General features: G+C 47.5%; 1 protein-coding gene across 1 annotated transcript; it reads right to left on the bottom strand.

The window, feature by feature from the left end:
- Window positions 1-15,770: 15,770 nt before the first annotated feature.
- Window positions 15,771-16,508, bottom strand: LOC147978816 (uncharacterized). The gene has a single exon (XM_087516674.1). The coding sequence runs from the start codon at window positions 16,506-16,508 to the stop codon at window positions 15,771-15,773; it is 738 nt and encodes a 245-aa protein (XP_087372800.1).
- Between the last annotated feature and the right edge of the window lie 1,490 nt (window positions 16,509-17,998).

Raw genomic sequence — 17,998 nt, 5'->3', positions numbered from 1 at the left:
GTGTGAAAGGTCTGAACACTTTCACAAGTGCGGCACCCCGAACTTATAGCATTATATGCATCAGCTCTGAATCATGTCTTTGGTCAAAAGTTGGGTTTGCCCGGCTCCTATGTTTTGGTACCTTACGTTCCGCTCTATCGGCTAAGGTAGCGCTAGGAGAACTACTGCGATTGTGCCCCGGTTCTGCTGGGTTCAGCACCTCAGTAGAGAAAGCTAAAACTGACTATCATGATAAGGCGAGAGACTGGTCGCTGTTCGGCGAGGTTTTCAAGTCCCTAGAGACTTATGCCGCTTAGAGCGAGGGGCCGGCCCTGTCCGGCTTAAAGGCGTGTATCGCGCCCCAAATTCGGCCTTCCGAATACCAGGGGCTTCACCGAAATTTAAAATTATAGAATTCTATGGCTAAGTGAGAGTGATAAAGCATTATTAGTCCGGTTGCCTTGTTCGCTGTGCTGAGCACCTCCCTCGAAGGACCCAAACATGGGAACAAGAGTTCTCGGGTTTATCCCGAACACCCCAGCACTTGTGGCATGGGGGCAGAAGCTGAGGACTAGCCATCTCTCAGATTGGATAAACAGCCAAACAGAAGATAATATTTTAAATTCAAACAAGCGTTGCACAGTGCATATGAAACAAGTTTTCATAAATACAGGATAAAACGAGCAAGTCTCACTCAAATATTACATCTTTTGAACACTCATCCGCTATGACACGGGCACCCGGCAGAACACCCTCGTAGTACATCTCGGGGTGGCGGTGCTCCTTGCCCTCCGGCGGCCCCTCCTTGATCAGCTTCACGGCGTCTAGCTTGACTCACTGCAATTTCACACGGGCGAAAGCCCGGCGTGCACCCTCAATGCATACAGATCGCTTGACGACCTCCAGCCGCGGGCAGGCATCCACAAGCCGCCTCACTAGGCCGAAGAAGCTGTTCGGAAGGGTGTCGCCAGGCCACAGCCGGACTATAAAACCCTTCATGGCCTGATCGGCTGCCTTATGTAGCTCGACCATCTGCTTCAGCTGGTCGCTCATTGGCACCGGGTGTTCGGCCTCAGCATACTGAGACCAGAACAGCTTCTCCGTTGAGCTTCCATCCTCGGCCTGGTAAAATTGTGCGGCATCGGACACGCTGTGGGGAAAATCTGCGAATGCTCCTAGAGAGCTCCGGATTCGGGTAAGTAATCGGTAATTTACTTTAACATGCTTGATTTGCATATAGAAAGCCTTACCCACCGCTATCTTCTTCATTGCGTCGATCTCCTGGAGGGCCCTTTGGGCTTCGGCCTTGGCACTTTTTGTGCTCTCGAGGGCCGTGGCAAGCTCAGACTCCCGCGTCTTTGAGTCAAGCTCCAACGCCTCATGCTTCGCCACGAGAGCCTGGAGCTCTTGCTGCACCTCGCCCACCCGAGCCTCATGCTTCTCTCGCTCGGTGCGCTCCTTGGCCGCGTTATCTTCGGCCTTGGTTAGCGCTTGCTTCAGGGTCGCCACCTCGATTGTGGCCCCTGGCGAATATACGATGATCCTGTCATTTTGCAACCGCGTCTTCTTTTATATATACATATCTATAGACAGGGTATTACTTACCCTTTTTCTCCTCGAGCTGCCTCTTGACAAGGCCGAGCTCTTTCCTGGACCCCTCGAGGTCCTGCTTCAGTACGGCGACCTCCGCAGTCAGTGCGGCGGACGCCAGCAGCGAAGCCTGCATATGCATATTGACATACTTATATTAGACTCATGCGATATTATTTGATCCTCTGTTCGGCTTTTCTTTGTGAACACCGAGCAAAGCATCAGGGGCTACTGTCTATGCGGTAATATTTCTACCACATTTTAAAACACTTACCTCAAAGCCTGTTAGAAGGCTGGCACAGGCTTCAGTCAACCCGCTCTTGGTGGACTGAACCTTCTGGACCACCGCACTCATAATAGTACGGTGCTCCTCGTCGATGGAAGCGCTGCGAAGCGCTTCCAGCAGATTGTTCGGCGCCTCTGGATGGACAGAGGTCACCAGCATAGGCGTCTTGCCCCTCTTAGAAGGAGGCCGCCTGCCCGAGCCCGGAATCACTGGCGGTTCCGACACGGTGTTCGGCTAAGGGCCGAACTCAGAGCTCTCAGGGGCCCCGTCCCCTCGGCTCCCGGAGTCCGGAAGGTCGCCTTGAGGCGCCTCCGGGACTGTCTCCCCTTGATTCGGTGCCTCTTGAGATAGCACCTCGGCGTCGTCGGCAGGATGAGGGGAGGTGGCGGTCGGGACTGGATCGCTATCCATGTCCGACGAGCCCAGTGAGCCGTCTGATGATACATCGATACTGGCTCGTGGCGGCCTGCATAATTATGTTCGGCGTTAGGGAAAGCAGTGCGACAAAGGATGCTATGAGTTACTCTGGTATTCGAATACTTACGATCTCCCCAGGGGCTTGGCCCTGGGCAACCACTCGTCTTCGCCTTCGTCGGCGGTGGTGGAACTGTCCGGAAGGAGAGTCCTTCCCTTCTTGGACCCTTCGGCCCCCCAGTTGGGGCGGCCTTCCTTTTCTTATCTCCCCCAGCCGAAGGGGGAGCATCTTCTTCTTCTTCCTCGTCTTCGGGGGAGGAGTGTGCCGCAGAGTCATCGGACAGTGAGTCCAATGACGCCTGGCGTCGGGAACTCTTTCGGGTTCCCTTCGCCTTCTTGGTCTTCTCCGGCACCGTATAAGGAGCCGGAGTCAGCATCTTTGCCAGAAGAGCGTCTGCTAGGCCTTCGGGCAAAGGAGCCGGACAGTCGATCTGTCCGGCCATCTCCTGCCAGTCCTGTCATAGGTACGGGAGTTTAGATCCCGCATGGAGTCAATCTATAAAAAAATAAGTATCCTGTGAAAGGTAAAGCAGCTTACCGCACTGGCTTGGCGCTTCGCGCTGAATCCGCAATCCTCGGTAATGGGAGGGGGGACCTCGGCGCTTTTGAACGGCACCCTCCAGGCATCTTCGTGAGTTGTGTCGAAGAGCCTGTTCAGAGTTCGGTGTTGCGCCGGGTCGAACTCCCACAAGTTGAACTCCCATTGTTGGCACGGGAGGATCCGGCGGTGGAGCATGGCCTGGACCACGTTGACGAGTTTGAGCTTCTTGTTCACCATGTTTTGAATACATGTTTGGAGTCTGGTCAGCTCTCACGAACTACCCCAGGACAGGCCCTTCTCTTTCTAGGAGGTGAGCCGCGTGGGGATACCAGATCGGAACTCGGGGGCCGCTGCCCATGCAGGGTCGCGCGGCTCGGTGATGTAGAACCACCCCGATTGCCACCCCTTTATGGTTTCCACAAAGGAGCCCTCGAGCCATGTTACGTTGGGCATCTTGCCCACCATGGCGCCTCCGCACTCCGCTTGGCGGCCGCCCACAACCTTCGGCTTGACATTGAAGGTCTTCAACCATAAGCCGAAGTGGGGCTTGATGCGGAGGAAGGCCTCGCACACAACGATAAACGCCGAGATGTTGAGGATGAAGTTCGGGGCCAGATCGTAGAAATGCAGGCCGTACTAGAACATGAGCCCCTAGACGAATGGGTGGGAATCCCAGTCCGCGGAGGAAATGGGTGAGGAACACTACCCTCTCATGGGGCCTGGGGGTGGGGATGAGCTGCCCCTCATCTGGGAGCCGGTGCGCGATGTCGTCGGGCAGGTATCCAGCTCTCCCCGGCTTCTTGATGTCTCCATCCGTGACGGAGGAGACCATCCACCTACCTCCCGCTCCGGACATGGTTGGAGAAGGTTGAGGTGGGAAGTGCGGACTTGGGCGCTAGAGCTCGAGTGTGCGAAAACGGATGAGCAAAGGAGGAAGAAGGTGTGGATAGAAAGGTGAGTCATTATCCCTTTATACGGGTGGACGAAACTAAGCGTCCCCACTTGCCTGGTAAAACTCGCTTATCCCCCAAGCGCTGTAATCAATGGCGCGGTTGGGTTGCCCACGCCCGTATTGATGAGAATCCCGTAATAAGGGGACACGATCTCTGCTTTGACAAGACGTGTCGAAAAACTGCCTCGCGTTATGTGCGGGGCTAGTTAAAGGAAACGGTTCGAATAATCACCGGGCCATGACATAACGTCATACTGTCAAAACAATTCAGCAAATTAGATTTGCGGAAATATTATTCTCTCTACGGAAGTATGTGGAACTTATGTTGCAGGGTCGGACACTATCCTCGTATTCAAATTCTTCTGTGATGTATTCGGAGGAGGAACCCGCCTTGCAATGCCGAAGACAATAATGCGCGCCAGACTCATCGTCATTGAAGCCTGGTTCAGGGGCTACTGAGGGAGTCCTGGATTAGGGGGTATCCGGATAGCGGACTATATCCTTTGGCCGGACGGTGAGACTATGAAGATACAAGATTGAAGACTTCGTCTCGTGTCCGGATAGGACTCTACTTGGCGTGGAAGGCAAGCTAGGCAATACGGATATGGATATCTCCTCCTTTGTAACCAACCTTGTGTAACCCTAACCCTCCCCAGTGTCTATATAAACCGGAGGGTTTTAGTCCGTAGGACAACACACAATCATACCATAGGCTAGCTTCTAGGGTTTAGCCTCTCTGATCTCGTGGTAGATCTACTCTTGTACTACCCATATCATCAATATTAATCAAGCAGGACGTAGGGTTTTACCTCCATCAAGAGGGCCCGAACCTGGGTAAAACATTGTGTCCCCTGCCTCCTGTTACCATCCGGCCTAGACGCATAGTTTGGGACCCCCTACCCGAGATCCGCCGGTTTTGACACCGGCGGGAGGGGTGACATTTCCCTTTTTGACATCGTCACCCTTCGCATTGTTCTTCTTCTCCTTGGAGGCACTCTCTCCCTCCTTCACAAACGTTTGCTTGAGAGGAGGAGGTCGTTTGGTCTAGTTATCCTTCTTCTTGTTCTTGGGGTTGGGTGCGAACCCAATCCCCTCCTTGGCCACAACTCCCTTTTGATTTCTCAAAAGGTTGTTTAGGTTCTTCTCACCTTGTATGCATGACACAAGGCCTTTCTCAAGTTGCTCCTTCAACCGAACATTCTCCTCAATAAGATGCACATGCTCACAACAAGGGTTAGTAGCATTTGCATTATCCATTAACACCATACGAGGAAAAGTGGCTTTCTCCTTGGTTAGCTTCACTTGGAGTTGATCATGAGACTCCTTGAGGGTAGCATGAACACCCTTCAAGACTTTGTGAGCCTTGTCGAGAATGTCAAACTCCTCTTTGAGTCTAGCAAGATCAACCCCAAGCTTTGCCTTCTCGGAGTTTAGCACACGAGAAACAACAAGCGCATGATCAAGATCTTTCTTTAATTTAGCATGATCATCGTTGTGAGACTCCTCAAGAGCCAAACGAAGACCACGCTCTTCCTCAAGAGAATTGGAAAGATCCAAAATCTCATCGGCATAGTCACGACTATGCCCCTCCATCTTAGAGATGGTATCTTCATGAGCCTCGATCATGTCATTGGCTTCACCAAGTTGTTCCAAGAGAGCAACAAAGTGCTTCTTGGATTTACCCTTGATTTTACCCATAAAGGTCTCAAACTCATTCACCTCCACATTATTTCCCTTATGTTCATCAATGCTATCGGTCGAAGAGGGATGATTAATGATGGTAGTTTTGACGTTGGGGGTTACCTTGTTGGTGGCTTTAGCCATGAGGCACTTGGCGGTGATGCTCTCATTGGGTGAGTCGAAGAGAGACACCCGTGGAGTTATCGCAATGGCAACGGAGGCCATGGCAACTGACTCACCATGTTCATCATCGTCATCATCCTCATTGTACTCTTCTTGTACCACCAATGCCTTGAGAGGAGTCTTCTTGCTGAAATTGCTCTTGTTGGGGAATGACTTGGCTTTGTCCTTTCGGATGAGCTTGCCACCATTGTCTTCCCTCTTCTCATAAGGGAACTCCGCAACAAAGTGACTTACATTGCCACAATTGAAACAAGTCCTCACTCGTTGCTTGCCCTTTGTGCCACTTGAAATGTTCTTGTTGAAGTTGGGCCTTGAGTTCTTCTTGCTCCAAAATTGCCTTGAAGCAAGGGCCATGTGTTCATGATAGGCATACTTCGTATCTTCGAGGTTACTCTCCTCTTCTTCCTCTTCGTCCTCTTCCTCCATACTAACCTTGGCCTTTAGAGCAAGGTTGGGTTTCTTTACTCTTTGAGAGCGAAGTACCGCATTGTCGGCGGTCTTGTCCAAGATGCTCATAGCAACAAACTCATCCAACACATCACTTGAGGACAAGGTGTGGAAGTCCGGCCTTTGACGAATGATGGAGGACATGGCTTTGTGGTAGGGCATCATTGCCTTGAGGAATTTTCTCTTGATCCAATTGTCATCCATGTCCTTGCTTCCATGATCTCGGAGCGAGACCACGAGTTTGGTTACCCTCTGATAGAGCTCACGAGGTTCTTCATCTTCTTTCATTGCAAACTCATCGGCTTCATCTTGCACCACTTCATAGTTGGAGCGTTGAATGCTTGCGCTTCCCCGGTAGAGGGAAACCACTTGGCGCCAAGCATCTTTGGCCAAGGAGTAAGGCCGGAGATGACGAAGGTCTTCAGGTGGGATATCTTCTTGAATGATGAAGAGAGCATTCTCATTGAATTGATTATGCACGGCTTCTCTAGGAGTGAAGTTGCTTCGGTCATGCAGATAGAAACCTTCTTCAATGATTCTCCAAAGGTTAGTGTTCACATGATTTAAATGACGCTTAAAACAATAGACCCAAGAGTCAAATTCAACAATCTTCTCAATCTTAGGGGCCGGCCCAGCATGATTCAAATGAGTGGAAGGGAGAGGTCCACCATAGACAAGTGGAGGTTCCACATGGGCAAAGATGTCGGTGCCACTCTTACCACTAGTAGGAAGGGCTTTCTCGCTAGTAGCTTCCCCCTTGTCGAAGGGAGCATCCGACACCTTGTTGGCGGGATCACCCACTTTCAACAGTGCGGTGGAAAGTTTAACCTCTTCTAAGAAATCTTTAAACATGCTTTTGACCTCGGTCGTCATGGAGGTTTTCAATGTGTCCAACGCCACATTGAAATCCTCACGAGAGACCGCGGTTCCCCCATCTCCCGTAGAAGATACCGGATTTGCACCGGAGTGCTCCTCCTCACCTTCTACGATGTCAACCATACTCTTCGAACGGTAAAGTCCTTAATAAAGAGACGAGGCTCTGATACCAATTGAAAGGATCGATATGGTTGATTAGAGGGGGGTGAATAGGTAACTAACAATTTTTAGCTTTTCTTTAACAATTTAAACTTTGCATCAAAGTAGGTTGTGTAGATATGCAACTAGATGAGCAACCTATATGATGCAATAAGGATAGGAACACAAGCAAGCAAGAGATATATCACAAATAAGCTTGCACAAGTAAAGGCACGAGGTAACCAAGAGTGGAGCCGGTGGAGACGAGGATGTGTCACCGAAGTTCCTTCCCTTTGAGGGGAAGTACGTCTCCGTTGGAGCGGTGTGGAGGCACAATGCTCCCCAAGAAGCCACTAGGGCCACCGTATTCTCCTCACGCCCTCACACAATGCGAGATGCCGTGATTCCACTATTGGTGCCCTTGGAGGCGGTGACCGGACCTTTACAAACAAGGTTGGGGCAATCTCCACAACTCAATTGGAGGCTCCCAACAACACCACGAAGCTTCACCACAATGGACTATGGCTCCGCGGTGACCTCAACCATCTAGGGTGCTCAAACACCCAAGAGTAACAAGATCCACAAGGGATTAGTGGGGGGAATCAAATTTCTCTTGGTGAAAGTGTAGATCGGGGCCTTCTCAACCACACCCGAGCAAATCAACAAGTTTGATTGGCTAGGGAGTGAGATTGGGCGAAAATGGAGCTTGGAGCAACAATGGAGCTTAGGGTTGGAAGAGGTAGTCAACTAGATGAAGAAGACACCCCTTTTATAGCTTAGGACAAAAATCCAACCGTTATCCACCTACCAGCCGGCGACCAGCGGTACTACCGCAGGGCCACGCGGTACTTCTGCTTGCTGACAAGCGGTACTACCGCAAGGCCACGCGGTACTACCGTGCAGACCCGCGGAACTACTGCAGCAGCAGCAGCAGCTAGGGCAGACCTGTAGCACAAGAGCTGAGGGCGGTACTGCCGCGGGCGCGGTACTACCGCTCCCCCTTGCGGTACTACCGCAAGGCAGGAAACCCCTAGCCTGGGAAGAGCGTGGATAAGGATACATCCGTGCCTACTTCCGCTGGTAAACGGAAGAAGCAAAAATCCGACACAGTACTACCGTAGAGGAGCGGTACTACCGCCTGGCAGCTGATCCAGGCCGCGCACGGTACTACCGCGCAAGGGATGCGGTACTACCGCAGTGGTGCAGATGTAAAAAATTACATCCGCCCCTACTACCGCGAAGGAGCGGTACTTGGCCTGGGGGCCACGGTACTGCGGCTCTAGAGGAGCGGTACTACCGTGGGCACCTACGGTACTACCGCGCCGAAGTGCGGTACTACCGCTCAACAAGGAGCAGTACTACCGCAAGCACACCAACAACAGTCAGGACAAGGGAAAAGACGATCAACGGAGATGCTCCAAAGTGCAGGGGAAAGGAGGGGACAAGGAAGAAAACGTGTACGTGATGATTCCACCCAAACCTTTCCGACGCGGACCCCCTCTTGATAGTACGGCTTTCCTACGACTCAAATCCACCAAAAAGAAATGTAGAAAAGACGCCGTCTTCAACAGTCTTCGAGGGGCACCAAACCGTCTTGTGCCTAGCGATGAAACGTCTGGGAAACTCAAGGCACATGATTAGTCCGCAAAAGCATTGTCATCAATCAGCAAAACACCTTAGGGATAAATATGCCCTTACAACATGGAATATGCTGGCAATGTAACACATAGAGCGTAGTGAACAGAATAGGCTATACTACATGCATATATGGCTGGTGGAAAGCTCTATGATTACAGTTTTGGGTAAAGCCAGTTTTTCCCTACTGCAAAGGAATAAATTTTATTTAACTATCATGGTGGTTGTTAAACATTGAGAGCGTAGACACCCTCTCAATCCCAATTAAACATCATCATTAAAACCCAACAAAATTAATTAAAGTCACATGACGAGATTCACATGATATTCCAAGTACTAGATACTCAAGTTGTCCATAACCGGGGACACGGCTAACCATGATTAGTTTATACACTCTGCAGAGGTTTGCGCACTTTTCCCCACAAGACTCGATCTCATCCGTTGGGATTCTCGCACTACATGGTGTTTGAGAAACGGATGACCGAGACATAGTTTTTCAGAAGCGCTAGCACCTTACGATCAGGTAGACCGTTACACCTACTTTCCCCTACATCTGCTAGTCTACCATTGTAAGAGTTCACACGACTTAATCAACTATGCTAGAGCCCATAGTAGCTTGTGGCTGCACACGGAAGTTTCTAGTATGAATAATCTCATGATCCCTTTGAGCCTGGGTGGCGGTCCATAAAGAAAAACAAGCAATCGCTGGAATACCCAGGTGCCTCAGTCCACCCATATGTGTATTAGAGTTGCCACCTTAAGTTAACCATTAATTAAACAATCTCACATCTGTCATGAAAACACTCAAACCCAAACCACGTCTACGAGCATAGCATAGCAATATAAGCATAACGTAGAAGTAACTTCCAGGGTTTGACAATAAACAGGTGAATAGGTACTACCTCATCTACTTCCCAAACCCACAATTTAATTCAGATCCTAACCATGCAATTGTTTGAGGATTTATCTAATGCAATAAAATTGGGTAGTAAGAGGTATGATCAAAGTGTTACTTGCCTTGCTGATGATCCGTGAAACCTAGAGATTCGAAGTAGCAAGCGGCGCACTCCGGGTACTCTATCACAAACAAACAAGCACACAATAAGCACTCATCTAATGCACGGGTAAAACTCAAATAAGAGATCTAACCAGAAAGTTCAACTTAAGAACTCCGGTTTGCAAAAAGAAACAATTCGAACAAAACAACGAAAGTCAAACGGCGAAAGAAACAGGCTTCGTTTACTAATCTGGACCTAAGTCAAATTTTACAGAAGCAAAAACTTGTTTGAGTTGGTTAAACGGAAAGAGGGTTTCGAGGCAAAACTCTAGGCGCTTGAATCGCCTGATTCCGATAAACGAGTGAAAAGTTATACTAAAACGAAAAACAGATCGGAAATCGCGATCAGAAATAATCGCGGAAAATCCGAGAAAAAGAAAAACGGACGAACAGGCTAACGAACGAACGTTCGCTAACTGCGGCTAAAAGACGAAAACTATTTGTTAAAACGAACGAACGAACGGGCGTTCGCTAAATAAACTAAACTGAAGAAAAAACCCGATCTATATAAAAAACAGATCTAGGGTTTTTTTTAAAAAACCGAACAAAAACCGAGCGGTTTTCTCAAGGAAACCGGCAGCAGCGGTGGTCAACCTCGGCGGCGGGACGACGGCGGCGGGGCGGCTCCGACGTCGGGCGGGGGCTCCGGTGGGCGGCGGCGTCGGCGGCGGGACTCCGGGCGGTGGCGTCGGGCGACAGGCGGCGGCGGCGGTGGCGGCGCTAGGGTTTGGGGCGATGGGGCGGCTCGGGCTGGGCTACGGGGTGGCCTCCCCGGCTTATAACGGCCGGCCGGGCCAGAGTCCTAGTCGGACACGGCCCGGTTAGGTCGGTTTGTTTGTTTTTTTATAATAATTTCGCACAGAAAAACAAATAAAAGAAATACTAAACAGTCTCCAAAAATCCTAAAATAAATTTTCCCCGACTTCTAAAATCAAGCCGAACAAGATGAACATTTATTTGGGGCCTAAAATGCAATTTTGAAAAACGCGTAATTTTTTCCTAATTCAAATAAAATAGCGAGAAAACTCTGAAATAAAATCTTATTTGATTTTTTATGAAATCCTCAATATTTCTTTATTTTGGGAAAGTCATTTTATTCCCTCTCTCTTATTTTTATAATTGAAATGATTGAAGATAAAATAAATCAAATCAAATGATCCTATTTTCAAAATTTGAGAAAACCCAAATATGAAAATAACAAAATCCCCAACTCTCTCTATGGGTCCTTGAGTTGCGTAGGATTTCTAGGATCTAGCCAAAATGCAATAAAATATGATATGCAATGGTGATCTAATGTATAACATTCCAAATTGAAAATTTAGGATGTTACAAACCTACCCCCCTTAAGATGAATCTCACCTTCGAGATTCGGGTTGGCTAGCAAATAGGTGAGGGTGGTCCTTCCGTAGATCTTCCTCTTGTTCTCAGGTGGCTTCATCCTCGGTATGGTGGCTCCACTGAACTTTGCAAAACTTGATAACCTTGCTGCGGGTGACTCGGCTGGCATACTTGAGAATTTTGACTGGTTTCTCCTCATAAGTCAAATCACTATCCAACTGAATCACTTCCAGCAGCACTGTATCTCTCAGTGGTATATCCGCCATCTCTGCGTGGCACTTCTTCAACTGGGAAACATGGAACACGTCGTGAACTCCCGACAATCCCTCAGGCAGTTCCAATTTATAAGCAACTTCTCCCATGCGTTCCAAAACTTTGTATGGTCCCACAAAACGTGGCACTAACTTTCCCTTAACTCCAAAGCGCTTAACTCCTCGAAGTGGAGATACACGAAGATAAACTCTATCTCCGGCTTCGTAAACTGTCTTCTTGCATTTAGAATCTGCATAGCTCTTCTGCCTGGACTGGGCTACCTTGATCCTATCGCGAATCAACTTCACCTTCTGTTCAGACTCCTTAATCAGATCTGGTCCAATAACTGGCGGTCTCCAACTTCATCCCACAACAATGGTGTTCTGCACCTTCTTCCGTACAAGGCTTCAAAAGGGGCCATCTTCAAACTAGATTGATAACTATTGTTGTAAGATAACTCCGCATATGGCAAGTTGTGATCCCAACTAGATCCATAAAATAGCGCACAAGCTCTCAGCATATCCTCCAAAATCTGATTGACTCTCTCGATCTGTCCATCGGTCTGCGGATGAAAAGTTGTAGTGAACTCTAGCCTGGTACCCAAAGTTTCGTGCAACTGATTCCAGAACTTTGAGGTAAACTGGGTTCCTCTATCTGATACAATGGAACTTCGTGCAGACATACAATCCTGGTCATGTATATCTTTGCCAACTTAGCACTGGTGTAAGTGGTCTTCACTGGGATGAAATGAGCTACCTTCGTCAAGCGATCGACTATAACCCATATCCAGTCATAGCCTGAATGGGTCCTGGGTAATCCCATGATAAAATCCATGCCTAGCTTATCCCACTTCCATTCGAGTATCGGCAATGACTGTAGCAATCCCGCTGGCTTCTGATGCTCTGCCTTCACTCTCTGACATACATCACAGACTGCTACATACGCCGCAATATCCTTCTTCATTCCGGTCCACCAGAAAGTGTCTTTCAAATCCAAATACATCTTGGTGTTTCCTGGGTGAATCGAGTACGGCGAATCATGGGCCTCTTGAAAAATTAACTTCCTGATCTCCGGGTCATTAGGCACATAAACGCTGTCCTCAAACCATAAGGTATCGTGTTCATCCTCACGAAATCCTTTAACTTTTCCCTTGCTCACCTTCTCCTTTATGGTGGCAATTTCCTTGTCGGTCTTCTGAGCTTCTCTGATCTTATCCATCAGAGTAGACTGAATCTCCAATGCTGCTGCATAGCCTCTCGGAACTATCTCCAAACATAGTTCGCGAAGATCCTAGGCTAATTCTTTTGGTAACTCTCCGGTCATTAGTGTGTTGACATGGCTCTTGCGTCTCAATGCGTCAGCTACTACGTTAGCCTTTCCGGGACGATAATGCAATCTCATATCATAATCCTTGATGAGCTCCAACCATCTCCTTTGACTGAGATTCAACTCCTTCTGCGTGAAGATGTACTTCAAACTCTTGTGATCCGTGTACACCTCACAATGGTTTCCGATGAGAAAATGTCTCCATGTCTTCAAAGTGTGCACTACGGCTGCTAACTCCAAGTCGTGAGTAGCATAATTCAACTCATGGGGCTTAAGCTGTCGTGAGGCATATGAAACAACTCTACCCTCCTGCATAAGCACTGCTCCAAGTCCTCGACGTGAAGCGTCGCAATATACCTCATAAACCTTGGACTGATCTGGCAGAATCAACACTGGCGAGGTAACCAAACGTTTCTTCAACTCCTGGAAACTGGCCTCACATTCCTCATTCCATTTGAACTTGGTATCCTTCTTCAACAACTCCGTCATAGGTTTGCAATCTTCGAGAAATTTTCAATGAATCTCCGGTAGTATCCTGCGAGTCCAAGAAAACTCCGGATCTCTCCAACTGTTGTTGGGGCTTCCCAATTTGTCACAGTGACAACCTTGGTGGGATCTACTGCTATTCCTTCTCCGGATATAACATGTCTGAGGAATCCAACTTCCTTCAACCAAAACTCACATTTCCTGAATTTGGCGTATAACTGATGTTCTCTGAGCTTAGCAAGTACCAAACGCAAATGTTCTTTATGTTCTTCTTCATTCTTCGAGTAAACCAAAATATCATCAATGAATACTACGACGAACTTATCCAAAAACTCCATAAACACTTTGTTAATCATGTTCATAAAATAGGCAGGTGCGTTAGTCAGACCAAATGACATAACGGTATACTCATACAGCCCGTACCTTGTGGGAAAAGCTGTCTTAGGTATGTCCTGCTCTCGAATCTTCAACTGGTGGTATCCTGGTCGCAAATCGATCTTGGAAAATACCTTAGCTCCTTGCAATTGGTCAAACAAATCATTAATAATTGGCAGTGGGTACTTATTCTTGATCGTCACTTCATTCAATCCTCGATAATCAATAACCATCCTTAACGATCCATCCTTCTTTTACACTAGAACTACTGGTGATCCCCAAGGTGACAAACTTGGGCGGATATAACCCTTATCCAGTAACTCCTTAATCTGCTTCTTAATCTCCTCCAAATCCTTTGCATGCATTCTGTACGGTCTCTTAGATATTGACCCTGTGCCTGGCAAAAGCTCAATCAAAAACTCAATGTCTCTATCCAGTGGCATGCCTGGCAACTCTTCTGGAAATACATCCGGAAAATCCTTTACCACCGGTACTTCCTCCCGCACAACTCCTGTTAAGGAATTTACTTGAGTCCTATTCGGCACATGCCGTGATACATACTTGATCCTTCTTCCCTCTGGGGTGGTAAGCAAAATTGACTTACTGGCGCAATCGATGTTTCCTCCATACATCGATAGCCAATCCATACTCAGAATTACATCCAAACCTTGCGATTCCAAAATGATTAAATTTGAGGGAAACACATGTCTACCTATACTCAATGGCACTCGAAAACATCCTCTACTAGCCATATACTCTGCTCCTGGTGAGCTTACTATCATAGGTGTTCTAAGAACCTTGGTGGGCAGTTTATACTTATCCACAAATCCCCTTGATATGTATGAATGCGATGCCCCAGTATCAAAAAGAACGATTACAGTAAATGACTTAACCAAAAACTTACCTATTACTGCATCTGGTTGGGCTTCAACCTCTTCCATGTTAATGTGGTTCACCTGTCCCCTGTTGAAAGGGTTTGGTTTCTTCCCTGAGCTTCCATTGCCATTTCCATTCTGGGCTTCAGGACATTCATTAGCATAATGTCCGGTCTTCTGACACTTATAACAAGTGACTTGGCTCAGGTCTCTCTTGGTTGGGGTTGATGAGTTGGTACGGTTCTGACCGTTGCTTCCCCCATTCCCATTACCATTCTTGGGGCCATTATGATTATGCGAACTCCCTCCTCCATGGGTATGCTGAAAATGTCCTCCCGATTTCGAGGTAAAACATGGCTTCTGCTGAGCTCCTGAATTGTATTTCCCTTGTCCATACTTCCTCTTGCGGTTCTCAATCTGTTGCTGCTTCCCTTAAATCATAAGAGCACGATCTACCAACTCCTGGTAGTTGTTGAAAGTTGCTACCATCAACTGCATGCTCAACTCATCATTCAGTCCTTCCAGAAATTTCTCCTGCTTAGCTGCATCCGTAGCAACGTCATCCAGGGCATAACGTGCTAACTTACTAAAGTCATCCACATATTGGCCAACTGTCCGTCCTCCTTGGCGCAAGTTGCGAAACTCACGCTTCTTCATGGCCATAACTCCTGTTGAAACATGGGCGGTATGGAAAGCCTGCTGAAACTGGTCCCATGTGACAGTGTCGATAGGATAAGTGGCTATGAAATTCTCCCACCATGATGTTGCGGGTCCTTCAAGCTGATGTGTGGCAAAACGCACCTTTTCCACATATATGCATCCTGTTGTGGTCAATTCCCTCCCTGTCTTGCGGAGCCAATCATCTGCCACTATCGGCTCGGTGCTACTGGAGAACACCGGCGGATTCAGTCTAAGGAAATGGGTTAAGTGATCAACAGGTGGTGGTGGTGGTGGGTTGTTGTTGTTGTTCCCCTGATTCTGATTATGGACTAGCAACTGCATCAATGCATTCTGCTGCTGGATCAACTAAGTGAGCTCCGGTGTGAAAGCAAATCCATTGTCACGTCTCGGAGGCATCTGAGGGTTTAGAAAAGATGAGAATATAGAATAGATTGAGGTCTAGAGAGAAAACACTACCCATATGCACATGAGGCAAATGCAAACAAAATCACTTCATTCAATTCAAACAAGGGCATACAATCGGTCTAGAACTATTGTTATAAAAGTGCTTGGACTATGCTATATATATAGTGGAATACTACTACTGTTATGGTGGTCTACTAGAAAAACGGCTCCGATGAAGACTCCATGATATCCGCTCCATCTTCATCAACATAGTCATCATTGCTGTCATCTGGGTCCGAGTCGGTGTCATCGATGATGATGTAGTTCTCCGGGCAAGTGGAATCGTCATCTTCTCCTCCTGGCACGGGATCTCCCATGAAAACTCCTAGCTTCCCAGTCAGGTCGTCATTCTTCTCCACTAATACTTCGATTTCCTCCATATAATCTTCGCGTGTAGCTTTGAGTTCTTCCTCCAACTCCGTGATTCTTGTCATTGCCTTCTTCAGATCTATCATGCCTGCGCACATCTGGTTCTCCTGACGTCGAATGTGCTGATTTAACTCTTGGATAAAAGCTGCGATTGATCTATCCTTCCTGATGCTGATCATCTCCCATTGCTCATCTCGGCGCCCACAAATCTGATAGATAGTATCCTTGAGATCATTGCGGTAAACTTCTCCAATACGTCCCATGGTGATGTGGGCTGCCATGCTCTTTCCTAGACTCCGGGTTGGTGCATCAAAGGAAAACTCTATGGGCTTGGTGACTGGCGCGAACGTCCTTCCGGGAACTTGAAATTGAATCATCCAGCGCTCCTCCTTGGGTAAACTGGCGTTGTAGGTCCTGGTGAAGCTTGGTACTCCGATTTTCAGGTACTTAGTGACTTCCTTTAGGTGGCGTCCAAAGGGTGTATCTTCATCCGGTTGCGTGAACTTGTTCCTTGCATCCGCCATCCTAAAAGATCTAGGTCTTTATCTTAGTGGTCATGTCCTACAGTCAGCGTGTGCTCTGATACCATCTTGTAGCGACCAGACCTCAAACAGTCTGATCACTGTGCTTCAGTGTCATCCTTGGATCAGTAATGCTGACACGCACAGTACTTGAAGGATTTATAACAGAGTAGCAATCACACACTTATTACATCGAATGTCTCAGAAGAGAACTTATTACAAATAATATGGCTTAAGGCCATCTAATAACGATAACAACGGAACGCTTGGAAGATAAGTGAGTCCATCAACTCCAACGGCATCACTGAGTATAGAACCACGACCTAAGGCTCCTTATTCGTCGTCTGAAAAGTCTGCAACATGAACGTTGCAGCCCGAAAACGGGTTAGCACATGGAATATGCTGGCAATGTAACACATAGAGAGTAGTGAACAAAATAGTCTATACTACATGCATATATGGCTGGTGGAAAGCTCTATGGTTACAGTTTTGCGTAAAGCCAGTTTTCCCTACTGCAAAGGAATAAATTTTATTTAACTATCATGGCGGTTGTTAAACATTGAGAGCGTAGACACCCTCTCAATCCCAATTAAACATCATCATTAAAATCCAACAAAATTAATTAAAGTCACATGATGAGATTCACATGATATTCCAAGTACTAGATACTCAAGTTGTCCATAACCGGGGACACGGCTAACCATGGTTAGTTTATACACTCTGCACAGGTTTGCGCCCTTTTCCCCACAAGACTCGATCTCATCCGTTGGGATTCTCGCACTACATGGTGTTTGAGAAACGGATGACCGAGACATAGTTTTTCAGAAGCGCTAGCACCTTACGATCGGGTAGACTGTTACACCTACTTTCCCCTACATCTGTTAGTCTACCACTGTAAGAGTTCGCACGACTTAATCAACTATGCTAGAGCCCATAGTAGCTTGTGGCTGCACACGGAAGTTTCTAGTATGAATAATCTCATGATCCCTTTGAGCCTGGGTGGCGGTCCATAAAGAAAAACAGGCAATCGCTGGAATACCCAGGTGCCTCAATCCACCCAGATGTGTATTAGAGTTGCCACCTTAGTTAACCATTAATTAAACAATCTCACATCTGTCATGAAAACACTCAAACCCAAACCACGTCTACGAGCATAGCATAGCAATATAAGCATAACGTAGAAGTAACTCCCAGGGTTTGATAATAAACAGGTGAATAGGTACTACCTCATCTACTTCCCAAACCCACAATTTAATTCAGATCCTAACCATGCAATTGTTTGAGGATTTATCTAATGCAATAAAACTGGGTAGTAAGAGGTATGATCAAAGTGTTACTTGCCTTGCTGATGATCCGTGAAACCTAGAGATTCGAAGTAGCAAGCGGCGCACTCCAGTTTGCAAAAAGAAACAATTCGAACGAAACAACGGAAGTCAAACGGCGAAAGAAACAGGCTTCGTTTACTAATCTGGACCTAAGTCAAATTTTACAGA

The sequence above is a fragment of the Triticum urartu genome, chromosome 3A (assembly GCF_056163025.1).
Source record: "Triticum urartu cultivar PI428250 chromosome 3A, HENAU_Tu73, whole genome shotgun sequence".
In the NCBI taxonomy this organism is placed as follows: Eukaryota; Viridiplantae; Streptophyta; class Magnoliopsida; order Poales; family Poaceae; genus Triticum; species Triticum urartu.
Note: the sequence above shows the minus strand (reverse complement) of the source record. Positions and strands in the feature narration are given on the sequence as shown.